Genomic DNA, 27,288 nt, shown 5'->3' with positions numbered 1-27,288 from the left:
GATTTCCCTGTTATTTCAGGCTCGGAAGACAGACTTTAAGGCTGAAGGCATATCGTTGTTACACGGCCGCTTATTGACCTCGTCGCTCGTCGCTCGTCACTCGTCGCGCCGATTGTGCGAGTCTCGACAATAGGATGCATTATACAGGTCGGGGGACACACCGTGGATTCTCTATGCGCTAATGCGCTATTCTATACAATAGAAATTGAACTCGGCCGAGCACAATGAGAATTGCCCCTTGATCGGGTTCAATTAGCTAATCAACATCGAGCGTCCGGAGATTCGCGCGATCGATTATTATCGGTGACGCCCCGCGTGCCACGGAGCCGCGGGAATAATTTTATAGTCGAATATTTGTATTCGATGCACCGTTTCGATTCTTCTTTCGACTTTTTACGATTTTCCCTTGGAATTTACTAAAAATGGCAAATTAACCCTTTGCAGTCGAAGCCATTTTAAGCGGAAATTCAAGTTCAGGCTTGCAGTATTACCGTTTCATTGGTGCAACAGTTAACAGCTTTTAACAATTTTCTAAATATAAATGAATATGAGAAAAATGATTTCGAAACGCGGCACGATCATTTTTAGTAAAGGGTTAACCTCGGGCTAGCTTAACCCCTTGCACTACGTTGCAATATGGTGACATTCCGTGAAAGACGCTCTGGAAGAAGCGCAATGCCGAGTGTTTGAAATTCTCGCATCCTCGTCGCGACGCGACGGCGTCGTCGGAGCTTGGACAGCGCGGCTCGACGTGGAGGTAAAGAGAATCTTAAGCCCGACTCATTAGTATAACGAGGCGGGTATTTAACGTCTGTGACACGAGAGCGACGCGTCGTCGACGATCCGTCAACGTTGACGGAGAAGTCTATCAAACGGTTTAGAAGTCTATTAAACAGATTAGAAGCCTATCAAACAGATTAGAAGTCGACCAAACAGATTAGAAAACGCTGATTAATCAGCCGAGCCCCGGAGAACAATACGCGGAACGAACTTTTCAATAGCGTCGGAAAATCGCTCCTCCATAACCTGACATTCGCGCCGCGAATAGAATGGAAGGGTACTGTTAGATTCTCGCAATAGAACCGATAGCGATCTCGCATGTCCTCTCCCGTGACAGCATTGTTTTCGTCTACGACTAATCGTTTACCGCGGCGTCCTGAGCCGAGAAATTGCGGTGGGACGAGTTTACGTCGCAGCCAGGATGAGGATCTTCGAATTACTGTTATTAGCACCTTCGGCTACCGGCGCGGCACGGCGAACCGGCGCTGCGGCGGTTCTTTCATGGTCTTTTTAATACCATCGCCGACGACTGTTCGCGCGTCGAGACGTTTTAATCAATTTTCCCCGGGACGAGAGCTTCTCGACGGAAATTCTCGATTGGCTTCCTTTGTACTGTTATGCGGTACCCCAAACATTTACCGTGAGCCACCGATTAGGCTGACCTGTAGGTCACTTATGCCAAAACGCTGCGTCACGAAAAGCATGGGTCATGCTTTACCCCCTTTTCAGGTTATGTGAGGTTATGTCAGGCTTGTCGGAGCGACCGTCAGGACTGGCGAGTCTCCGCGGAGATATTCAATTATTTATCATCGCGACAGAAGATGGGAGCGAGTTATCAGCTAGTTAATCTAGATGGTAAATTCAATTTTGGTAAATTCAATCTACTGACCTTGTGATCTCCTCGATGAGCTTGCACGGGTCAGCCGCGTAAAACTTCACGCCGAAGTAGAGGGTGTGGACGTCCGAGCTCGGGTCTCCCTTCACCACCTTCAGCTGTTTCCCGATCTTCTTGCTAGGGTCGAGCCATTGCTGAACAGTGCGCGAACAACACAGTCGAGATATTATTACGAAAATAATTAAAAGCCGACGGCCGACCGATCGGGGGCCGAGAGCATCGTTCACGAACTGTTGATCGAGCCGGCCGGAAATTGCAGCCGGCTCGACGTTTCCCGTAGATAATAATCCTATCCTATCGTGCCCCGAGGGCCGAACGGAGTCGGCCGCCTCCGGGGCATCGCCGTTTCCGTGTGAATTTTTCAGCGCGAAAATCTAATTAACGGTAAACTTCGAATAAACCACCGAGCCAGGTAAATTATTTCGAAATTCCAGTCAAAATGGCTTCGAGTGCAAAGGGTTGATATCTCGTACCAGGAATATAGTACAAGAAGCATGGGACCAAGAAGAATCCGAAACAATAGAAAGAAGTAATTGAAAAACGTGGCGAAAGCATCGATGAAAAGAAATTTGTTTGCCTTTTAAAAAATTGACGTGTTACCTCATGACAACATATGATATATTAAATAATATATATAATATTTGATATACACTCATAATATACAAATTTCAAAGATTATAGCAACTCCATATCACCTCTTTACATTTATCGAATTCTCTGGCAATTCCGCCAAGAATTTTCTGTTCAAATACTTTTGGAAGGGGTTGTATAAAAGCGCGGCTTCTACCTTGGCGGTCTAATTAAGAATAGACGGTGCTTACCGTTTGATTGCCGTGGTCCAGATATCGTAGCCCGAAGTACGCAGTCTCCAACAAATTCAGATGCCTGAACACCCTGTCCAGCAGCTCTTGACCCAGGTTCGAGCTCTGCAAGAACACCAAAAGCACGGTCTGAGTTATCGCGCACAAGCATTTCGCAGCGGTGGGCGCAGCGGTCTCTGCGACACGGGCGAAATTGCTTCCTGTTCCTGCGCCGACCTACATAAGAATCATCGGCCGGTGACTTTCGATCGGGCGTCCGATCGACCGTGACGCGATTTAAATCGTGACGCTCGACGCGTCGTTGAACACGTCGCCGGAACCACGTTTTCGTATCGTGCGCGCGGAGATACAGTATTATTTATTCAATTAATCCTTGCTTAGGATGCTTTTACATTTTACATTTTTTAAATTTTTTACAATTAACATCTTAACCCCCCGCCGTGCCATTTTCTTCACATACCATTTGGAATTTTTCAATTGCTATAATTTCTTAGAAGGGACAGAACATTAATGTATATTCCGTGCCTGAGTTTACACGAATACTTAAATATTAATAACAGGGGATTTCGAATTTTGGACTCGTCAAAGTACGGAGTTCTCTCCTTTCTATTCTTCCTTTTAGATATTTCGGTCCAGGAGATGAAGTACACACAGATCCGTCGATATTATGCAAAGGTGCGTGACAGGTCTGCTGTAACGGTACAAGGTGGTTTTCGCCAGGATATCTGCCCACCCGTCACGGAATCGCGCGCAACGTGTCGCATTATGCTCCGGTAGAATTTCATTTTTCCACGGCCAATTATCCCGGCGGACGCGAGCCACGCTGGACGTGCGCCACTTCGAGATTAGCCGTGCGGCAACCCCGGTGAACGCGAACAAGCGTGCTATCGTTTCCGAGTCGCGATCTTATCGCGATTCAATCCTGTCCGGTCGCTTTTTCTCCTTGTCCCGCAAAAACCGGCGATTTTCTCTTCGGCCGGAATTGATCCGGGCGATTTGTAAGACGCGGGTTTATCGCGCCATTTCTTCGAGGAATTTTCAATTATTCTGTTACGACTAGGCCAGTGTTCTTAGGTAAATAAGTTGCGCAAGGAATGGAGTATGGAACGGAAGCACCGCGGCATGGCGCGTCTACCGGGTGAATATTATAATTCGGAACTGCGATTAGACAGAGACTCTACGTCGCGTCGCATCCACAATTATAATAATAATAAAAAAATTGATGGAAGTGTAAATATATGAGTCACTTAATTTCACAGGCGTAGAATAAATTTTGTTACATAAAATGGAGATACTAGAAGCCAGAAAAATGATTTTAGATTTACAATTGAAAGGGTTAAAATATATTTCTCAATCAACTGTCTCGCACCCTATCTGTCTACAATTCTAACACCTTCGCTTAATATTGCCTTCAATTAAAGCCATACACTCGCAAATACTATCTACCAAACTATACCTACCCTCACATATTACCTCATATATTACTTTTAGATTTTACTCCAGCGATATAACAAAAAAAAATATACTGAAACAAATTATACATTCCCTACCCCGTCGAGGTCTTGATGGGCGCTCTCCAAGGCACCGCCAGACCGTTACGTTCCATCGTATCGCGTAAGCATAAGGAGTGTAGTACGCTTTAACGGAACACAACGGTTCCGTGGAACCAAGAGCGTCTCGAATCCGCCCGTGGATCGATAGGACAGCGAGCGTATCGCGGGCAATTCGTCACAGCGGATCCATGCCGCGCGAATCGTTAGAGGGACACCGTCGCGGCGCGGTGTGCCGCGGCGTTCAATTATTATCCTCGAATTTCAGCGTTGTGTACAGTGTGCAACGTGTACACTGTACATTGGGGAAGAACGGGGCGCCCGTTCTGCTGTTTAATGAGCGATCGTGATGGAGCAAGGGAAGAGAGGGAGAGGGAGAGAGAGACTGAGAGACGGAGAAACAAAGACGGTAAAAGAGAGAGATAGAGAGACATAGAGAAATATAGAGATAGAGAGAGAGAGATAAAGATAGATAGAGCGAGAAATATAGAGATAGAGCGAAAAAGAGAGAAATATAGAGATAGAGCAAGAAAGAGAGAAATATAGAGATAAAGATAGATAGAGAGAGAGAGAGAGAAGGAGGGAGTTCTCTCGAGGTAGAGGTTGGAAAGGTGGAAGAGCAAGAGAGACAGATACAGGAAGGGAACTAGGGGTTGGAGCGAACGGAAGGGCGAGGGACGAGGGATGGAAACGTGGCTACGCTAATTAGGAGCAAACTCGGGGATATTCTTCCTTTCCCGGGCAAGATTACGCGTGTTCGGTGGCTTGGTACGGTTTACGCAGAGATATCGCGAGCAATCGAACGATCGGCTACGAAAACACGCCCCATGAACACGCCACGAGTCCCGAACACACCGTGAACGCCATGGGGTAACAAACGAGCGTCAAATGAGCGGGTTAAGAATAATTAAAATGACTTAGAACAGATTATAAAGCAGAGAACGATTTAGGAAAGAATATGAAAAAGAAAAGGATTTGGAAAAAATTATAAAAAAGAAAAAGTATAGTTGTACAGAAATATTTTGACTTGCTGTAAATTAAAACCAATTTAGGATCTCAGAATTGTATAACTAGAGCATTAAGAGATTTGATCTTGAATTAATTAATATAATATTAATATAGCATAATACCAAATGTTGTGTTAACATTTTCTTGTTCACCATTCTTCGTCGTATTGTTCTAGTTATCGTTAAATTTGATTAAAGCGACGGCGATCCCTGTGTAACACAAAAGGGTCTTACTAGCTCGTTAACAAAAAGTAATAATAATAATAATTATAGAGCAAAGGGTTAATAGCGTATCGGGAACGCTGTCGTCCGGCAAAGTGAAATTTTCCATCCCCGCGACTAATTCGAAGAATCGAGGATACCGACGTCTAAAGTACCGCTGCGAACCAGCCTTGAACGACAGCCCGGGCAGAAAGCGCCGCCGCGGTGGCCGTTAAATCGTGGCCCGTGAACAATCAATTGTTAAATTAATATAAATTACAGCGCTTTAAGATTATAGCCGGGGAAGAGATCGGAGGTTGAACAGGTGCCCTGCCGCGAGGGAAAGGTAGCTTCATCACCGGTTTAATCGATTCCGAAATTACGGTGTATCTGAAATTCACGGCCGAGCCGGACCACTAATTAGATTTCCTGGTCTTCGGGACCGACGATGCACAGTCTGCTAAAAGAGTTTCCGATCCGCGGGCAAAATGTAAAATAGTAACAAATATTATTTTTAATAATCGCAATATTATTACTCAATAAATCGAAGTATAAGAGATCGGAAAAGTTACTTTGAATTAATACTCTGATTAAATAATGCTATCGCGAATATTGTTATATTTTTTTGGCAGAGAATAAGATGAATTTTTATATTATTTTTGCAATTATTTCTCGAAGTATGATACATCCATACTGTCCGCATCCCCTGCATCATTAGTGGATACGAAATGCACGAACGTCAATTATTTTCCTGTACTTTTGTATATTTTTAATACAACGACGGTATTTCGTGAACGATTTTTCTGCTTCCGACTCGTTAAAATACGGCGAGGATTTTAAAAACGAGGATATCCGAAATGAAAAATCCGAGAGAGCGTTTTTCGTCGCGCGGCGTATCTGGATCTATTCCACCTGCTGCGCCCACGCTTTTGCTCTGACCAGGCGATCCCCGTTCTCTGCGCGAGCATATGTGAATCTCCGCGAGCAAAGCAGACACATCCGTGCAGTGAACGAATCCTTGCTACTATCGCAGGACGAAATATCCAAGGACGAAAACGTATTCGACGAAGAAAATAACTAAGGAAAATCTCTCGATGCGTCGTCGTTCCGGACGAATTTATCTTCTCGCGAACGATTCGATTTTATTAGCGCCGGGGTTCGTAACTGTTACAGTTGTCCCGCAGCTCGGCTAAATAAACGTCGCGTATCGCGCGCGACGATTAAATTTATTCCAATCGATGCCGGACGACACTCCATCGACCCGCACCGGCTAACGATCAATTTTCCGCTCGCGTTTCATTCCGCAAAATAACTCTCCGCACAGTCCCGGCTGGCTTCGACTTCAAACCCGTTCGTGACCGCGAACGCTAGAGATAAAAGGGGAATCTTTTTCGAAACCGGTGGGATATTTCAGAACGCCGCGTTTTACGAGCCCGCGGACGCCTCGCGCGCGAGAGTATTCCACGACTCTTGCGCGCGCGGAACGATCCACGAGAGATCCTCGCCGTAAATTCGGATTTGAATAACGCGGCTAAAAGCGAGATCGCCGAGCCTGTCGAGGGTTTCTTAATGAAACGGTGAGAGGCGAGGCCGAATGCACTGGCGGGCACATTAAACCGCGACGAGGAGGATAAATATTTGATATAATAGCGGCAAGCGATTATCTTTCCTGCATCCAGCCTCGGTAAACGCCTTGGCGCGAGCTTTTTCGCCAGAGCTATAGTCCGCGAACGATTTGATTAAAGCTCTCGTTTATCTCGTCCCCCGCTACTAAGACCGGATCCAGCGCGCCGATGCGATTCGAATGAAATGTAGCTGCATTGCGATATTATCGAAAGAGCAGAAAAACGACGCGCCGGTGAAGAGACAATGTTATCGCTAAGGGAAGGAAAGGGAGACGTTCGAACTTATTTTCAGTTTCTCCCATTCGATATTTAAATATTATAATATAATTAATAAATATTAATAGTAAAATATAACAAATGTGAATAGACGAGATGTCTCTCTCGTTTCGAAAACACAGGAACCGCGAACAAGGCGAAGGAGGATCGGGGCTGGTAGCCGACCAGTTTGTCCCCGGCTACGTGATCCGGGAGACACGCCGTGTAGCTCCCGAACATTTCGTGAATCGGCCGTGGGTCGCGGCGCTGAATCGCAAAACAGGGGAAACTGCGCGCAGGGCGTACTTTTCGGCGATATTTATGCCGTCGTGGTAGCAACAAGCCTATGGAAAAAGTTGTCGGAATCAAATCACGATCCCGAACGAGCAACCGCGAGCAACCATGTGTTCGTTCCTCGAGGAACACGGCGAAAGAATGCCGAGATAGAAAAACGAAGGTGATAAAGTGAAACAGGTAGCATTCGCGACGACGACGACCGAGAACTTGGAAGCCGAGGGGTGGCGAGTTGTTTTTTTATCGAGTATCGGTAGTGGCAACCGTTTTAGTAGCCACGCGTCCGATGCTTGTTCCTTGGAAACGAAGAAGAGGCTACGGTCGTTTGGCTGACTTGTTAGCGGCGATAGGACATTAGCAGGAAACCGGACTGCATAGATAGGTCTTTGAAACGGCAGTTCGCTGGCCTCGAGCCCCTCACCGGGCGTCCAAAAACCGGACGAAGGGCCTAATCGTTGAATCGGTGGATCGCGAAAGGGTTATCGGGTCCGCCCCGAAGAAGAATCGACTGCGAATCCTGCCGTCGAGCGATTCGATCTTTATCCCGTTCCCCTCGTCTGCCGGTCGGTCTGCCAGCCGGAGTTCGTCCGGCTACTTCCAGGATGCATTGTTTCCACCTTTTTTTCTTTCTGTCAGCTCTCTCTCTCTCTCTCTTTTTCTCTTTCTTTGAGTCCCTCCTTCGCTCAGGTTTCTTCGCTCGGTTCGGTCGCGAGTAAAATTTATCAGCATACGAACCGCGTTCGCGTAGCCAGAACCAAATCCAGCGAAACTGAAACTTCTGCATCACGAAGTTGCGTCTCTCGTTCCGTTGCCCTCGTCTACCACGATTCAACACCTGGCGTTCTCTTTCTCTTCCCTTCTCGAGTACTCCAGACGATTGTCTAGATCGCAGGAAACCCGTGAAAGTTAACCCCTCTTGCGCTATAATAACGAGTCAGAAATCTCGTGACGAAGATTCCATGTATACAGTCTACTAAATAAGAATATCATTTATTTATTGTAAATCGAATTTTTATGTTAATCGAAATTGGTATATATAAAATACACCGCGTCACTGAAAATGGAAATACTATACACCGGAAAAATTGTTTCAGATTTACAGTTAAAATGGCTCCGAGTACGAAGGGTTAAGCGAAACAGTTTCCGTTCCTTGGTGCCATACGTTCGCGGAAAGTTATTGCAAAAAATGCTAGGCGTACGAATACTTTTTTGACTCACTGTAGCAGAGCGAAGGTCTATGCCCTGCCGCCTCCTGGCCCGAAGCAGTCCGATGTTCCCCGGGGGTCGCGGGAGGGGTGTGCAGCAGGAACAAACGGCGCGGCGCGACGCTGCTCGAACAAGAGAGAGGAGCGAAGAAGGGAAGCCGAAGACGAAGGGGAGGGGAGAGTAGAACGGAGGGACGACTTGATAGAATCTCCTGGTGGGGGTTATTCCACGGACCTTTTTTCGCCTTTTCCTTACATAATGTATTCTCAAACGTACATACGGCCACGGGTGCCTCTCCGCTACCAGAGGGACCCTCCTTTCCGTATACAGGGTGAGCCTCCTTCGACACCGAATTGCTCGTCGCGGATCGTACCGCGAGCGAATCCGGTCGAAGATCGATATCGTCGTTCCACGAAAAATAACGACGAACCGATCGCATCTTCAGGCGATTGACTTTTGCAATCTCTATCGAGAGGGTTGTAATTATAAATCGACAATAAAAGTATTAGAATACGTAAGACCTTGTCGTATGCAAAGCAGAGCTGTTCGAGTGCTCGCAAATCACTCGGCTCGAATAATTAATCCGCGTCGAGAACTCGAAAGATCGAGCGACTCGAAGGAAAAGAGTAGCTTGGAATTAAGCGAGCGGTTCGGACGCGGTTCGAGCGGCTTTTTGTGATCGAACGTTCTGAGTGATGCCGAATAAACTATACCTGATTATTAATCAACTATTGCCGCTTTATCTTAGATATTTTTCATTATTCTCCAGGATATTTTCGCACAGCTTTACAAATATTTTAGCGGTAACAATAACACCTAGTTTTATCTGTGCGTATTGTTCCATCTTCTTCAGCATATTTTTTCTTTTTTCTTGTCATTTCCGTTTATTTTAATTCTATATAGAGATTAATTTTAATTTTATATAGAGATTATAAGAGGCTCTCGTTGGTACACGTTATATCCTTTCTCAAAATATCTCTTACAAATATAAATAAAATAGCAGAAGTATACATATAATATACTAGAATCAATTCGAGCTACTCGACTATTTCCAGTCACTTGGTTCCAGTTGAAGTTGGTAATTTCCAGTCACCGAGCCATACTCTTCTCAACTCGGAAACCGAGCCCCGAATATTCGAGCGTTCCTCGACGCAAACACGCCCCGTCAAAATTCAAGATCGAACGCGTCCAATTGTAATATATCGGTAAAAGGTGGCGAGATATCGTCGACCGTCTCGGCGCGTCCCGATAAGCGGCATTCGCGCGAATCGCTTTCCGATACAGCGGACATTACAGTTGCCCCGTAATTCGAAGTCATCACCCAGTATAGCAGGAACGTATGGGTCGGATGTGTCGGTGAATGCGTCCACGTACGGTTGTCCACGTACGTGCCCCACCGTCGACGACCGTGTTGTGCACGGCACGCGTGTAAGTGTAGGTGTGTACGCGTACGCGAGCCTGTACGTCCGTGGTCTGTACCAAACGAGCTGGGCGTAGCGGCCGGCCGGGAGGGAAGGGGTTGACCAGGTAGACGACGACTGTTATCGTTGCCCCGACTATAGCTCGGTGTGGTCGTTGCACCGTGGCCGAACGTTGTCGTTGTCGTCGTCGTCGCCGTCGCCGTGGCCCGCGTTGTCGTTGTACGCCCGCAAACGTGACGGAGGCGTGTCACATCGGAATACAAAGGGTATAATACCCACATACCGATGCCGCTAACCCAGACCTACCGGGGAATACCAATTTTCGAGGCACGAGAGCTCCCTCCGCACCGCCGACAAGCCTCGGCTCTCGGCTCAACTCTCTCTCCTCTCTCTCTCTCTGCTCTGCTCGGCTCGGCTAGGTGCCCCGGGGAATTCGACCGGGATTGCGTACGTCGCCCGGCGAAGCTACAGGTGAATATCGCCCTCGGCCCTCGTCGAATCAACCCTTCGGTCCCCTCGACGATGCGCGACACCTCGACTCGCGCCGCTTCATTGCCTGGCTATTTATAACCCCTATTTATTACACCGCGAGGAGATCCGACGATTATTGTCAATTTACCTTCGTTTCTTTACTTTGATAACAAACGAATTTATTTTGACTTCGACGTGGAAGAAATTAATGATATTAGTATTTAACCATTTGCACTCGAGGCCATTTTAGTTCCAAATCTAAAATAATTTTTCTGTCTTATAGTATTTTCATTTTGAGCGACGAAATGTATAATCACGAGAATTAATTCATACTAACATATTTAACAATTTTTCTAAAATTAGACATTGTTGCTATCAAAATTATTTTGATGGGTGAAGGAACAATATTAGTGATGCCTGAGAGTCACCATTCACCAGAGGCAACGACACCCCAGCGGCCCGAAACATCAATCCAGACCGAGGCCTCCTAAACAGATAATCACCAGTCCCGATCTCGGGACAAGAGTCTCTGCTAACCGCGGAAGCGTACGAAATTAATTAGCCTCGCCAATCAATCACACCTCGCAGCCCGTGCAATCTTTGTTCGTTCGCGTTGCCCGCGGCCAGCGAGCACGTGATAGAATAAACGGGGATCGGTTGGTTGCCGCGGCAAAAATAAATTACAGCTGCCGCGGGACGGGCAAGGTAATCGTTAGGTAATTAAATAAATTAGTTAATTAAATGAGCGAAAGGGAAACACGAGCGTATGCCTCGCACGTTCGCTCTGCTCGCTCTGTTCGCTCTGTTGTTGCTCTTTCGCTGGATGTTCGGCGCGTTCGGCTCGCGCGACACCGTTCGCGCTGTTAAAGAACCACGGCGAACCCACCGCGAGCTGTTTGTCACTTTTTCCAGGACGTCGCGTTCGCCTTCTCCGCGCCACACACACGGCTTGGTTACGTTACGATCGACGGCGCACAGGCCGGAGTAACTTATTGCTGGAAAGAAGCAACGCTTCGGTAGTTCTCGGTATATCGCGTGTTTCTCGCTGCTTCGACTTCTCTCGGGGGGCCCCCCCTCGGTTCTTGCCGGCCGCGCTCGGTCATTAGCATTTTTTCACCGGCAGATCTATGGACGCGTTAACCCGAGACCCCGCGAGCCATGCTTAATTATGAGAGATCCGTTCCAACTTCCATACCTCGGCCAGAGTCAACGCGCGCAATTCCTACCTCTGGGCAACGGTCGTTTGTTCACCTTTGTTTGCTGTCGCCCTCATCGTTCGATACGCGACTATAGCCGGTGGCCGCGATATTCGACCCCTAACGCTCTAGAATCGCAGCTTCCTGAATACAACGGAGACAGCTCCGTTTTAATCGGATCTCGTTGAAACGTAAAGTTTGATACCTGGCACGTGGTGCACCCTTGCACTCAGTGCCGCAAACCCGTGGTTTAACCCTTTGCACTCGGATGTCCCCTGAGTGGGGACACTATAAAAATTGCCGATAATTATACTACTTTCAATATTAATAACTTTCATTTCTCCAAATTTCTATCTACACGATCTTTTATCAAATTTTAATTAAACAATGCAATTATTTCCAATGTTCTACCATTTTATATTTCTTTTAAACCCATTAGTTTACTAATGATGTTTTAAATGAATTATGAATATGTTCTTACGGCTTTTGATAGATGATGAGATTGATCCGTGAAAATTTCCCGAGCGCAAAGGGTTAATTATTCCCCGCTTATCGTCCGACGTTATCCAACGCGCGCGGACAAAAGCCGAGGATAGATTCCTAGTAACGGGGCTCGTCTATCGGCTGCGTCGCCTATAAATAGTTTCGTAGAGGTGTAGAACGTGGTCCGCGCTTAATATGCCCGCGGCGTAAGAAGGTTTTCGACGGCCGGCAAGGACGGCACTTCGTCAGGCCATTTGTCACTTTTTCTCAGCCGCGCCGCCGCCGCCGCCGCCGCTAAGCTTGACGTGGAGCGTCGTGTACCCTTACTATTTATGCTTCGCGGGACGGCCGGGACCGGAGTGGCTACAAGAGAGGTGCCCCTTGGGTTCGAGGTAACGCTTCGATGGTTCCCGGTACCGCGCGATCTTCGCCGCAAGACGCGTCGAGGCCGCAAGTCGCGCCGGTAGTTCTTGTTTTCGTGTCAGCATTTTTGCCCCCCGCCGCATCGATGATTAACCCTCTTAAATGACGACGACGTATCGTCGTTTAGCGCACTTTGCCAAAAATACGAATGACGATAGATCGTTGCGCCTCTTTTGTTTATTGTGCAGGGTATCATTGTTCTCGGCAGGTTGCTGAAACGCTAGCTAAGCTAGCCTTCTACCCTCCTCGCAGCCAGTGCCAACTCTTGCCCGCGTTTCCGCCACCTGGCGCGACTTCCACCACCAAGGGCAGAATTCTCTTCCGAGTTTCCGATTCACCGAAAGATTCGACGCTCCTCTCGTTCCGTTCCATCCTTTCCATTAGCTTCTCGCTTCTCTCGCCGCCCCCTCGAAGCAGGGTGGCATCCTCTGCAGCAGACTTCGAACTCGCGGCACAATGGCCCGCTGTTTCCACCGCGGCTACCAAGATGGAACACGGCCCGAAACCTTTCCAACGTTGTTCCAGGGCCTTCTTGTCTCGTGGTTACGGACGAGCCTCGGTTTTCGTTCAATAAACCCGCGCAGCTTTTTTTATCGGCCTTTTCACCTAAATACCCAGCGAGTGCGTTCGAGTGCACCGCTGACTGCTGTCGTCCTCCTCCTGAGAGATGGCTAGCGTTTTCTAGGGTTTCAATGGGAATCAGGGTTTATAGGGGATGCGAAGCGGTTCGACGAAAACGAGACGATTAACGAACGTTTCTCGAGAAACGATGCTCGACGCGACGCACGGTGCGACCATGCGAGACAGAAGTGTAAAGTTCAAATGCTCTCGCGTAACGTTAGAAGATTTTGTTCAATTGTTAGATGTTATACAATAAGTAAGAGAATATAAAAATACCAAATTAAAGAAATGCGACCGAACGATAGCATTGGCTATAAGAAATGAAAATTGATTAAAAAATACCATTATTACTTTGAAAACCCTGTCAAAAATATATAAAAAATATATAATCAGAAAAATAGATTTTGTCTAGATTCAATTAAACAAACAAATATTACGATTGGAATTTTTTCCTTTAGAATCGCGTTTCACGAGCAATAAATCCAGGATTTCAGAACGAACAGTCGAGAATATTACTATTTTTAATCACCCGGATGGTAACGCGTGAAGCAACGAAAGTATTTGTTACTTTGAGAAGTCTCAGTCCCTTGTATTTAGTCCACGGATCGTCCTTTCTCGTTGCGCCGCGCGCCGGTGCAGCTCGAGAAAAGACACCACCGCGAAGCGGGGACGAGGGCCAAGGAATCAAGAAAACAAACACAACGGGGCCGTGATACTGCACACCGACACGCGCACCGATCCTTTTCTTTCACCTACATATCTATTTTCTCCTCTCGCTCTCTTTCCCTCCTTTTGTCTTTCCTTCTTTTCTTCTTTCGTTCTACCTTCGGCCGACGATTTCCTTTTGCATACGCTCCGCGCGCGGAATCACCGGGCTCGCATCGCGCCTGTGTTCCTCTCGGTTCTCCACCGGGCATTGTGTCCGGTGGTAACACGGCTCTCGGTGCTGCTCCTCCGCAGACCGCCGCGGCTATAACTATTCCGTTTCCCCTCTTTTCTCTACGCAGCGATTCGTTACTCCGGCGAGCAACACCGTGGAATTGATCCACGAAATTGAACGATACCTTTAACCTGCATCGAATTTTTCATCCGTTACCGATCCGGAGCACCTTGAGCCGATGGTATTTCTATTGCACTTTTGGTATTTCTATTGTACTTTCAAGGTTAGGGATGGACGACGACGCGCGAGGCATGCGGGGATTTCTCGAAATGATTTTTATCGTTTACGGCGATCTTAACCCGTTGAACTGTTACGTCTTTTGGAGACACGTTGATTAGGACTGTTTTGTACTTAATTATTTCCTTGATGACGTGAGATGATTCTAGTGTCCCCCGAATTGCAAATTTCAGGGGATTCAAATTCGATTTAATAAATTAATTAATTTAATTTAAATAAAGTAAATTCTTAAAAAATATAATTATAATTTAATTTAAATAAAGTAAATTCTTAAAAAATAGTAGCATTTAAAATAGCAGTATCATATTCAGTTCTTCTTTGATATTTGTACACTGTAGCAAATAAAATAGAAGAAACATAGCACGCGATACGAAAGAAAGAAACACGCAGCGCGCCGGTTAGAGAGGGGACGATTGAAAAGCCTAGATAGGTTATAACGCAATAAAACGACGGAACGAGACGCATCCCCGTCGGATAAAGAAAAATTCTCTCGCGTCTTCTCGTTCCCCGACGCGGCACGGGAAAGGGAAAAGGGAACCGAGCGGGCAGAGCCTGCATTAAATGTAATGAAATTTCCATACGCTGCCCGCCTCGGAACTATCAAAGCAATCTCCGCTCTTTTACAGTGTCTTCTGTTACAAGGTTCGAAAAGGCTTATTTCGTTGCAATATCCAATGCACGATCTTTATCGAGCGTGCTTTTATAAACACAAAATTGGAATATTTCTAAAGTGGTCGAATTTTTAATAAGAATAATGGAGGAAGTACTATAATTGGTCACGAGAGATAAGGGGGTTGATTTTTGAATATATAGAGAAAATTAAAAAATTATTTGCAACATCGAATAAAGAGACTTAATTTTATTAGATTAATTAAATTAGATTTATTTTTCTTCATACTGAATGCTGTGATGTTGCAATAATATTTTTACTGTTTTGTAAGAACACTTTTACTATATTATAATATTAAATATTTACTTTGCTTTATTACAATATTACTAAATATTTTTAGAAGCGATCTTACGTAATCTTGCAAGATTTTGGTGCGAAGATCGAATTATTATAAAAATATAAATGATATGCGAATTATGGAGGCATTGGCGCCGAGATTCTAAATTGGTCGAGTTCCATTGCAGCGTGACTCGGTTTTGCGACATTATTGCGGGTTAAATATCTACGATTTGTCGTAAATTGAACAAGCTGCACGGAGGCACTGCCGAGAGCCTAGAAGCGCACGGGAATAGAGACAGAACCGGAAAATGAAATTACAGAGTAGGAACTCGATTTTCTCGTCCCGTCGAGATCGAGGAGCAGAAGGCAGCGGCAATGAGTACCGCGAAGTTCCGTCACACGTCTCCGACTCTTCGAGCAAATCTGGTCGCAGGAAAAAAATCCCTCATCTCTCTCTCTCTCTCTCTCTCTCTCTCTCTCTCTCTCTCTCTCTCTCTATCCCTCACTCTTTTGCATTACCTAGCAGTATAGTATTAATGACAGTATTGACATTAGTATTAGTATTGACGTTAGAAACATGTTTTCAATAAATAAAATAGCGTGGAATTCTACACGAAGAAGAATACTGCGCCAAATTTTAAAAAACATTATTAAATTACTAATGAGGCAAGAAAATATTTCCAAAGACAGAAACGTCAGAAAAATCGAAATTATAACGCGTTAAATGAACATTGGAATATTTAATGAAAGCTTTGGCGAGAAGCAAAAATTAAAGGGAATTAGGACAGCAGCCCGATAAACAAATAAATCAATGAATTGAATTATACGCGCGCGTCAGCGAGAATACACCGTGATAAGGACTTTGAAAGGTGCTGGCTCACGGAGGCTAGAAGAAGCGCGAGAATCCGAGCGAAATCGCGAGAGCAGCGGACTCGAGAGACGCGGAGAAGAGGGACACAAGAAACGCGTGTAGACGGAAGAGTGTTGGATGTAGAGGAACAGCCGCGGCCGCGCGCCGGTCATAAGGTAGAAACAGCGTAAAAGGAAAAGAGAAGGATCGAGGCAGAAGAGAGTACGGGGGCAGGGAGGGAGGGAGGGAGGGAGGGAGGGAGGAAGAAGAAGAAGAAGGTCCACTTCCTTTCTCTCGTGGCCCGAGGCCGAACGGACCCGGGTAAAGGTCCAGAAGGTAGGTAATCATCTTTAGGTTGCGTGCTCCGAACGACCTCTTTGTCTTCGGCTGCCCGTCTTTTTCTCTCGCTCGTTCGCCCCGGTCACTGCGATCGTTTCTTTCATTTTTCATACACCCAGGGAACGCGCAGGCAAACCATTTATTTAGGCATACCGCCCTCTCCTTCTGCCTTCCGGCCGATTCTCTCGTACGGCGCTACTTTTCAGCCCCCGGCGAAGACGCGGCGGCGCGGCGCGGCGCGCCGAGTTTTGTCGTGGGAATCGGAACACACTTGTAAACGCGAATCAACCGCAGGGGTCCGAATCGACTGTTCCGACGAAAGAACCGGCCGAAACACATTGTATCCGCTAACATAGTAGCACGCTAACCACCGACACACGTGGTAAGTCATCGCACACGGTCGACGAGAAGAACACGCTCGCGCCGGCGACGTTTAGCCAAGAATCTGGCTACCTTCTCGCAACAGACTCTTCGACGTCACGGCGTCTCATATACATAAATGTTTCCCGTCGAAAGCCTTCTCGACATCGTCGAGATCGCTGCCGCCTTTCGGCCCGTTCAACTGGCTGCTTTCAAAGATGAAGGGGATCTCTCCAGCCTCGGAAAGATGAAGGGGATTCAAAATCGCCGGAAGAATATTTCGGGGTTGGTGCATCGAGACTCTCCGATCCGGAGCAAACATCCGCCTCTGGCGCTGCTCCGGAGTCCCGGACTCTGTCGACCCCTCCCCATCGTTCAGAGAAGAAGAAGAAGACATTCGTTGTGTAGCTATGGTTACCGCTCGAGATAATTCTACTGCCTGGATATAATTGACCTCGTCTTACCTTACTGTTACAGTTCGATGGATATTGCCGACAATATCTCGAGGAAAAAGTGCCGATCGCTGATGTTTCTTCTTCTTCTTCTTCTTCACCTCCTCGCCTCTCCCCGGGGAGAAAACGAGCGGTCGAGAACGAGGATCATCAAGGAGAAGGCAACGGATTATACCGGTCAACCGACCATAATTATCGCCGGCCGCCTTAATTGCCTCTGGAGATGACAGTGGGTCTCGCGCGACTCGACCTGAGCTTATTGATACGTGTTTGCGGACTGCGCAAACAGTTCGCGGCTCAGTGTTGCCGGGGAATTGATGGCGCGAAGGGAACTCTTTGCCGCCGTATGCTCCGTGCGTTGAAATAGTCGTGAACCGAAGTTGGAGACGATTGAGGAGGGCGATGCGATGAAACGATGATTTTTCTTACAGGTAAAAGGGAACACAATTTTTACCTTCTTATTCATACGATTTTCAATAAATATTGAAAATCTATTGCCATTGCTTTACTCTCCATTTCTTCCATAATATGTTGCTTTTATTATTATATAAATATTATTTTTAGTTTGATTTTTACGAGCTTTTTCCCAAACCTCAATAAATTCGTTAAATTCGTCCGCTTATCTTCGCAAAGGTACTCCTCTTTCGCCCGGCACTAAAAGGGTTAAAGTAGAGCCATGAATAACTCTCGATACAGCAAGGTAGAATCTATTAATCATACTAACTCACTATGAGTCACCCGGACAAATGAGTCTATCCATTCGCTGTTTATATAGCGATTAAATAATGATTTAAAATAAATAAAAATCGTGTTAAACGATCACGATGTTCGAATAAAAATCACAACGATGTTCAGCGAGAGCGCTTTCCGCTCCTAAGCGGAAAGAGGAGTCGGTGGCGTAAAAGATGATTCTCGCGAGCATGATCTGGCGCCTCGGTGCAGCAGCGATCTCAAAGATATCAAAGAGAGGCGAAAAGGGACCGCGAGAGGAGAGAGAGAGAGAGAGAGAGAGAGAGAGAGAGCGACGCTGATAATACTCCGAGGCACGATCCAACTATTCCTCGGCTTGGGTATTCATTTTCATCTTGGTGACAATCTCTCGCGGGACAAAAGAACCGTCGGGGGCCAGGACGGCGTTTGTTTGATAGCGCGCGCGTAAAGAAACTTTTTAATACTCTAAACATCAAAAGAGCCGTCGCTAGATCGATATTCTAATAGAGAAAATAAAGGCATCGACGTGTTTCAGACAGAAAAATTGTTGTCCACCGCGAGAAAACTATTTGTCCCATAAGTTGTCCCATCAGTTCTTTCCGCGCCACGCTATGAGTGACTTTAAGCGGCTGTTTTTATATGTATAAATTTCCTCGGATGTATCTTGCATAACCGCTATCTGATTATATTTAAAAGATAATAGGAACTAGATGATATACGAAAAATCGTTTCCCCCAAAATTTCGACCACCCTAACTCCCTTAATCAAACAAGAAACCTATAACACAATAAATCCACCTTAAAGAAGAAATATCGCGTATTCATTTGGCATCGAAAAAAAGGGAAGAAACTCATGGGACACCCTAACGTTTTATCGGAGCGACCGCGGACGGTCGCCGAAGCCGGTTGCCAAGAGACGAAGAGAATCTTCGTTAACGATGAAACTTCTTTTTCGCCGGGGGTAGACCCGCGGACCAGAAGCTCCGAGACGTTCAGTCGCGAGGAGTTGTTTACCACAGTTAAATTGTGCTGTCCGCTCGGATGTGATCTTTATTCATAACGAATCGGAATAATCAATAAAACGTGAACGAGGAGAGGAAGGGGAGGGAGGAAGGAGCGAGGAGAGAAAATCGAGAAGCAGGAAGAGAGAGAGAGGGGGGAGTGGACTGGGTGGACGGCTGGAGAGGGTACATAGACGGAAAGAAACGAGGGGAGAAGAAGATATTCCCAGGCTTGTTATAAAAACAATTCGAGGCAAACGATGTCCTTATCCTCGGGCGAACGACTCTGGAAAAGAGAGCTCGGGCCAGCAAAGCAGAAAATTTCCGACCGGTTTTTCTCTCGATTACCGCGCGCGGTTGTTCGCTACTCTTTTTTAGAGGCGGCCACAGCAGCAACCGGCATCGATGAAAACTGCCACCGGGGCACAATCGAAACCTTCGAGCGAGAACTCTCTTCAACGATTACGCCTCCGGCGAATTATATAATAAGGATTACCCCTGTAATTGGCTGGCCCCGGAATGAGATCTCCCGGCCGAGGCCGAGGCCGAGGCCGAGCGAAACAAATTTCGAGGAACCGATCTCGGGAGGGAACCCCTTTCAGAAAACTTTCCACCTTTTCATCGTTCGCGGAGTGGCCGCGAAGTGGACGCCGGGCCTGTTCTAATCAGACATCGTTCCGTGCCTTCCTTCCCGGCATGCCGGGGCCGCGGCGTCATCGTAAATTCTATGCAGATGCCCCGCGAGATAATTGGACCGAACCTTTTAGGGCTTCTTTATTTTCTCTCTGACCGGCTCGAAGTATGTACGTTCGAGTATTTGTCGCTCTTTCAACGTCCCTGCAATTACGGTTTCCGTCAACGACGCTCCGTTCGCCGTCGGGACTTGTTATATACCTTCCCTTGTGCTCGACGCTTTGACTGTCGCGTCACTCTCGTACGTGGATGGTGGAACTTTGCTCGGATATTTGATAATTAATTTCTACGCTAATTTATTATAATTTGTTGCGTTGATTTATTGACGTAATGAGAGGGGTATTCGCGAAACGAGAATGTTGAAAATATTGGTATTGTACAGCTTGGCTTTTCAATTTTAATTTGATTGAATAGAGTTAGTTTACTATATGAGACTTTTTAGATAGTTGACGCAGCAATGAGTTGCTCTTAGTATTATACTGGTTTCGTGTTAATAATAATTTCCTGGTTGCAATATACGCCCCTCTCAAATATGAGAAATTCTATTATCATTGAGAGATTGGAAGATCTTCCGTATAATAATTTTTGTCCTTTAAAATTAAAAAGAATTTAAAACGTTAAAATTAAAGAATAAATATTATTATTACTAATATTTTCCTCAGAGAACCAGATGGTCCATCAAAAAGAGAGAGATTTCCAATCAAGTATCACCGTCTCACCGAATCTTGCAAAATTACCACAAATAAAAATTCGATACCTTTCAGCGCAATCGTTTTATTTCGACCTCCATTGCACCATCGAATCGCGTTCGTCTACTGATACATTCCCATTGCCACCACCATCTCGAAACGAGCCAGCGAAGTTAACCGCGGCATCGAGCTAAAATTGAATTTGCATCGACTGGATCGAAAAAAAACGAATCCTCATCCAGCGAACGCAATTCCTCTCGGCTCGCTAACGAGAGTCCAAATAAACGGCTCGAAAGTTTTCGAGCAACAACACGGGCACATCTTTCTTAGAGAAGGCTCGCGCTATGATGGTGTGGGTACGTGCTGCGCGACGCGAGAGAGAGAGACAGAGAGAGAGAGAGAGAGAGAGAGAGATCTCGATTCCCTTGAGCACGGCAGAAAATCGCTCGGCGAACGACGACGTTCCCGGTTAAACGGACCCGGCCTGTGGCTCGATAAATAATATGCAGATTCCAGAGAGAACCGAGAGAGAGAGAGAGAGCGGGAGAGGACGATCTCTTCGAAGCGAGAGCGAGGGAGCAATCGGCAATCGCAATCACGCGGTGCCGGGAGAGGCATGCGGCGGGAAGGGGGGAAAAGCGGAGAAGAGCCGGAGCCAATGTGTATCGGTCCGGGTATATCTGGTTTGACCGGAAAGGGTTACGTTTATCCGGTCACATTATCTTGACGCATGGCCATTCTTCGAGGCTGTTCGGTTACGCAAGACTGGTTCTATGACCGGCGATATATAAAACCGGGAAGATACCCGGGGCCGGGCACACCGGTATATCGATGGCGAGAAATAGTGGCTGTAAGCATCGTGGTTACTAACCGAACGACTCTACGCTCACGGCTCTTCGTCCGTTCCAGGCTCTAATAATCCGTGATATCGAGTCGCTACCCTTTTCTCGACGGTCGCCGCGCGGTGAGACGAACGGCGAGCTTCCACGGAAAGAAATCCTCCTCTGCGATAACGCTGCTTATACTAACTTCTATGTGATCGACGTAAACGCGATACTCTTGCATTTTCTATTGATTTAAATCGCAAATAAAAATTGCATTGTAAAAATTCAAAGATGAACGTGGAATTTATGCTCGTGTATGATATTTAGAAAATATATAATATATAGTGGAATACAGATAAAATTAACCCTTTGCACTCGAGCGGTGACTCTGAGGCACCACTAAAATTGTTCTGTTGCCTAATAAAATGATTTTTATAGCAACCAAGTATAATTTTAGAAAAATTGTTAAAAATGAAAGTGTTGGTATGAATCACAAGAGTTAATTTTTTATATATATATATATATATAGTATATAAAATGCACATCCTTATTTAAGATGTAAATATGTGCATCAGAAAAATGATTTCAGATTCAAAGTTAAAATGGCTTCGAGTGCAAAGGGTTAATTACAGAATGGTGGTGGCAGAATTACGTATTTAAATAGAACAATTTATAGACACAAAAATGTACTTTTTTGGTATTTTATGGAGTTGAACGGAATTATCTCCAAGATATTCTAAAGATAAATATTTTGCCTGCGACCCGTTTATAAGAGGGTTTTATTGGAAGCTTTCAAAATAAATCGACGTTTGTGACATCACAAACACTGTACATATCTACTTCCTGACCCGACTTTTTACCCGCCTAGATTGCACATCCGTCCCATCGCCCGTCGCCGAAGTCCGTTCCGCTCGATCTTCTCGTTCTACGCCACGGCCCCGGATACCCTCGTGGCATCTCCTTTTTCCTCTTCCGTCGCGCGCGGAATTGCGTGATTCCACGGGTTACCGAGCGAGCGGAATGCAACGCGGACCGGACCGACGCGACGTCCACCAGTAATTGAAATTGATGAAATCACGGTGACGCGCACCGAGTTGCGCTGCGCTCTCCTCTCGCGAAATGAATCTCTCTCTCTCTCTCTCTCTCTCTCGTCTCGGAACTCTATTAATAAACGAGTCAGCCGGAGAAAGAGCAGACGAAGAGGACGAGGAGAACGGAGAGAACGAAGCGGAGGAATATAGGCGGTGGTCGTAGGATGCGCCTTTCGGGTTTTTCCGACGCCGGGCGGGCTCTCTCGCTGTTTCAGCGATACACGATCGGCGGATCGGTGCATGCCCGGCATGAGTAAGCTACGGTTACCACGCAAATTGATTGGGAACCGATGCCGCGGGATCGAGATTGATCGCCGGGCCCTCGCTATTGACAGATGTCATCGTAACTTCTCCTGGATGAATCGTGTACGAACGTCCTTATTGACAGCGATTCTTCTTCTTCTTTTTGAGCGGACGATTCCGTGAATCTTGGACCGCCGTTGCTCGATCGCCCGACGAGGAATAGACGCGCGCACCATTCGCGGCTTCGTCGAATCGACTTTCGATTTTCAGATAAGATCGCGGAGAGCAAGAGTTTATCGGCATTTTTAAGCCACGTCTCTGACATTCTGCTGTCAAGCGAAAATCGGAGACAGTGGAGCACGCTGGAAATCTTCCTGTAATATACAAGTTCTTTCCACTGGTTGCTAGAATAAGAATCAAATTTCGTTCCTTCTCTAAGAAGTCATCGTTGAATCTATAGGGTGTTTTCACGCGTCCTATATTTTCACGTTCACAATTGTTGAATTGAAGATTACAGATTGAATTTGAGATTACAAAGATATGTCTGCAGGGAATATGTTAAAACAAGTTTGTTTCATTAGTAAATTTAGAAAGAAACATATAGTAAATAGAGTAAGAAAAATATAGTAAATTTAGAAGAGGAAGTAAGAAGATATAGTAAAATAGCTGATTTAGCGCTTCGCAAGCCTGGCGTTAACAAGATGAAAGCGACGCTCTCGAAGAGTGCGCTTCGATTATTTTGCTCGCGATCCCCGATTTGCTCGCCGAGAAAATGTAATCGATCACAGGATTTTCCCAGCGCAGTAGGTCGCTTTTCTATACGGCTCGGTTTTCCAACAAAATAATCGAGCGCGTCGTTCTATCGAGCAGACGAACGGCGTCGCTCGGCCGATAATCTCGTTGAATTTCATCCCCGAAATTCCGGCGACCGTTGGCCAGGATGGCGGTGGTTCCTTTGAAACGAGACTGTCGTCCCGGGGAATGGGGCGAACGGAGGAGAACGAGCGAGCAAAAAAGGGGAGAAAAATGAAAAATGAAAAGAAGGGGGGTATATATAAAGGCGGGGATGAAAAAAAATCTGTAACTCCGTTTCCACGAGTGTCTCTCGATCAAGTAATTCAACTTTAAACTTTGCCCGCCGTATATAATACAATAGTCTGGAGACGACAAAGGGTAACGAGGGGATTTTTAACGACTCCTCGTGGAACAAATTCGTCGGAAAACAGTGAATTTAATATGGTGAAGGGTGGAACCGAGAAGGAACGCGACAGCGGCCCGCGCGCGCTCGAGAGGGCGAGAAGAGCAACGGAGGGGGAGAGGGGGCGAGGGGCGAGGGGAAGAGATTGAAAGGGAGACGGGAACGAGAGCGATCTACGGGTATAATTAGACCGGTTCCAATTTCACCCCCGTAGAGGAGAGAAACTTTTATCGGGAAGGATCGTCGCGCATCGTTTCGGACGCCGCGCGTCCAATGAGAAATAGAGGAGGATGGACGAAAATCGCTTCGAAAGTTCGAGAGCACTGTCGCTGATTCACGACAACGACGTTTCTATTGTCTCCGATTCGCGGATCGTATCCTCTCGCTCTTGCATCTCCTCTCTCCCTCTCTCTCTCTGTACGGATAATCCTACGTTCATTCTCCCGCTTCCCTTGTCTGCTGAAACGCGACTCCGCGATGACTTTCGCCGCGATCGACGAGGGCCACGGCCGAATCCTACTAGGATCACGATCGATTAAATTAACCAATTAACTGCGTACATATTTAGAAGATAAATATTTAGCTATAGATAATATGAAATCTTTATGTTATAGACATAGATAATATGAAATCTTTATGTAATAGATATAGATAATATGTGTCGATGTAAATACTTTTCGCGAAAAATCGATTCGAGGATACAAAAGAATCTCGGAAATCGCGTCGGTCGCGCAAACCGTCGAAACGTTGCTCGGATACTTTCGCGGACCGATTGAAATTCCTCCGGCGAGCACATCCCATTATTAGTTTCCCCGAGGTAGGAGCGTTTCACCCTAAAAGAAAAAGAAAGACGAGCGCCACGTTCGAAAACGTCTCCCCTCTCTCAGCGGTGCGGGGAGGAGAGAGAGAGAGAGAGAGACAGGGGGGAGGTAATAGTACTCGGGGAAGTTTCGTGCCTGACCGCGGAACTTTATTCCCGAAAAATTCGCCGCTTCGAAAAGACAAGATTACCCTTTCGAATCGAGGATCGCGATCGCGTTCCATTGTAACAGCCCCGAGGGGGTAAACCGTGGCAGGTATCTCCCTCTCTCTCTCTCTCTCCCTTTCTCTCTCGTCGGTGGAGCATTCCGAAAGTTTTCACGGTCGCAGTTAATCGGCACGGGCCCCCGTAGACGGCGATTCCCTCTCTAGGCAATAATTTCCTCGTTCTTAATGTTTACCGGTAGACTCTGGGCTCGCCCCGGTCGGCGAGCCATGTATATGGCGTGCATGGGCGCGCGCACACGATCACGTGTCCGTCGAGGAATCCGTCGGTTGTCCGAAGAGCGTCCCGTGCCCCCGGGACGGGAGAAAGAGAGAGAGAGAGAGAGAGAGAAAGAGAGCCGAGTTAAACGCCGCGCGAATTAGTGTGCGCGGGTTGGATGGCTGAGGGAGTTGCCCTCTGGGGAAGTGGCCCACCAATTTTGGTATATCGCCTAATAACAGAGCAGGCCGAAGGTGCACCGGGGGTATATCCCCACGATACGTACGCCCATCGTTCCGTGCACCGTCACCCATAACCCACCGCCGACGTAGCCCCTGGACACGGGATACACGGCGGCGCGGCCGAAACGCGCTCTGGGAAACGGAAAGATTCTTAGCCCTTTTTGAATTATAACGCGGTGTCTGGGCCCCTGGCCGGGGCACACTGTTTTTTCAAGCCACGGCTTCCAAAAGAAAAGAGGATCCCTCTCTCTCTCTCTCTCTCTCGCTCTCTCTGCGTTCCTGACATTGTAATTTGCCGCTTCTGCAACGATGCTCTCGACCTTCCAGGACGAGTCATTCGCTTCTCGCGGGATAGAAACGCCGGGGGCAGGCAACGTCTCGAATTCGCGGGTTCGATACGAAACATCGAAGATGGATTCAACCCATTGCACTATAATAACGAGTCAGAATCGTGAGGACGATTTTTAGTAATTAGCTGTTAAGTAGAAATGTTTATCCGCCCCTTCAAGTAGGAATTAAATTTCGTCACCTTAAAATCCTAAAAAATCCTTTCGTCAGCAATATTTAAACATTCAAGTAGATATAATCTAATATATAATAAATATAAAATTCTTCTAACAATAGTAATGCATATCTTTGAAATTTCACTATGCTTTCTGTAAGAGTCGCTTTCATGTATTAGTTTGGCCAATAAGTCATTGCGTTAATTCCCTCAAATGGCAACGCAGAAGAGTGCAGTGACTTAGTAGCAAACCTAATATCTTAACCCTTTGCACTCGAGTGGTGACTCGGAGGCATCGCTAAAATTATACTATTACGTTGCAAAATAATTTTTGTAACAATAAGACTTAGATTGAAAAAATTGTCAAGTAGTAAAACTGTTGGCAGGGATCGCAGGAATAAATTTTGTATGCATAAAAATTGATTTTGTTAAATAGAATGGAAATACCACTAACCAGAAAAATTATTTCAGATTTACAGTTAAAATGGCTCCGAGTGCAAAGGGTTAATCGACAATTGTGTCTGCACGCATGAACTATTACAAATTTCCAGCGAGCACTCTCTTGGAGAACTACATATTTCCTTGGATAACAATTCCTTGAAAAATTGTGGATCAGAGAATGGAATCGTCATCGACGGCCGCCGTTTATTCGCGAGCCACCCTTTAGATCCGAGGCGGTTATCGATGATTGCCCGTGGCATCGCGCCGCGAACCGTACAGAAAGAGGAGTTAATTAACCCCCCGACATTGCCGGGTGTAGATCTTTCGCTTAACCAAGGACGAAGAGAACTCAGAAGTCAGTCTTTATACGAGTGAATGATGAACCGCGCGTAGGCAGACAGATTTTTGTCCGCTTAATTGCATCGTAATGCGCCGCGACGTAATATACCACTTCCGGATTGTAAGCAACACTTTGTTCTAACTGCATCCGCGACTGCATCAGCGTGTCTCTCGTCTCTCTTATTTGTCATTAACTAAATTCTCGTTCCCATCTTCATTTTATTTATTCTAATAATCGTGAGAGATGTGTAATATTTAGAAAATTATATAGTAACGTTAAAGTTTACGACACAGTACGATCTAACAAGTTTATCTTAATAATTGATATTAACCCTTTGCGAGTCGAGTGGCGGTTCTAAGGCATCGCTAAAATTGTTACATTCCAAAATAATATATATATTATGAAAAATTGAATTTCAAAAATTATTAAAAGTATAACTGCTGTTGCACGAGTTACAAGGTACAGTTTCATACGCATAAAAAAACATTTTGTCATATAAACTGGAAATGCAATATGTCGGAAAAGTAATTTTAGAATTACAGTAAAAATGGCTTCGAGTGCAAAGGGTTAACCGTTTGCGAGTCGAGTGGCGAAAATAATTTCGAAAATAATTTTGGAGTTCGTCGCGGCGTGCCAGAGGAATTCTTTTCGGGTTCCCAAGGTGCCCCGGTGGCATCTCCTAATGAAACCGCTAC

The 27,288-nt window shown here is 46.2% G+C and overlaps 1 protein-coding gene across 2 annotated transcripts in view; it reads right to left on the bottom strand.

Annotated features, from left to right (window-relative positions):
• Positions 1-27,288, bottom strand: part of LOC144470132 (band 4.1-like protein 4) — a 61,420-nt gene that overhangs the window by 20,771 nt on the left and 13,361 nt on the right. For both annotated transcript variants that reach the window (XM_078180985.1, XM_078180986.1), the window contains exons 3-4: positions 2,497-2,601; positions 1,670-1,809 (exon numbers count right to left, since the gene is read on the bottom strand). In XM_078180985.1, coding sequence (XP_078037111.1) covers positions 1,670-1,809; positions 2,497-2,601 — 245 coding nt within the window. The remainder of the gene's footprint in view (positions 1-1,669; positions 1,810-2,496; positions 2,602-27,288) is intronic.

This window comes from Augochlora pura, chromosome 5 (genome assembly GCF_028453695.1).
Source record: "Augochlora pura isolate Apur16 chromosome 5, APUR_v2.2.1, whole genome shotgun sequence".
NCBI lineage: Eukaryota > Metazoa > Arthropoda > Insecta > Hymenoptera > Halictidae > Augochlora > Augochlora pura.
Note: the sequence above shows the minus strand (reverse complement) of the source record. Positions and strands in the feature narration are given on the sequence as shown.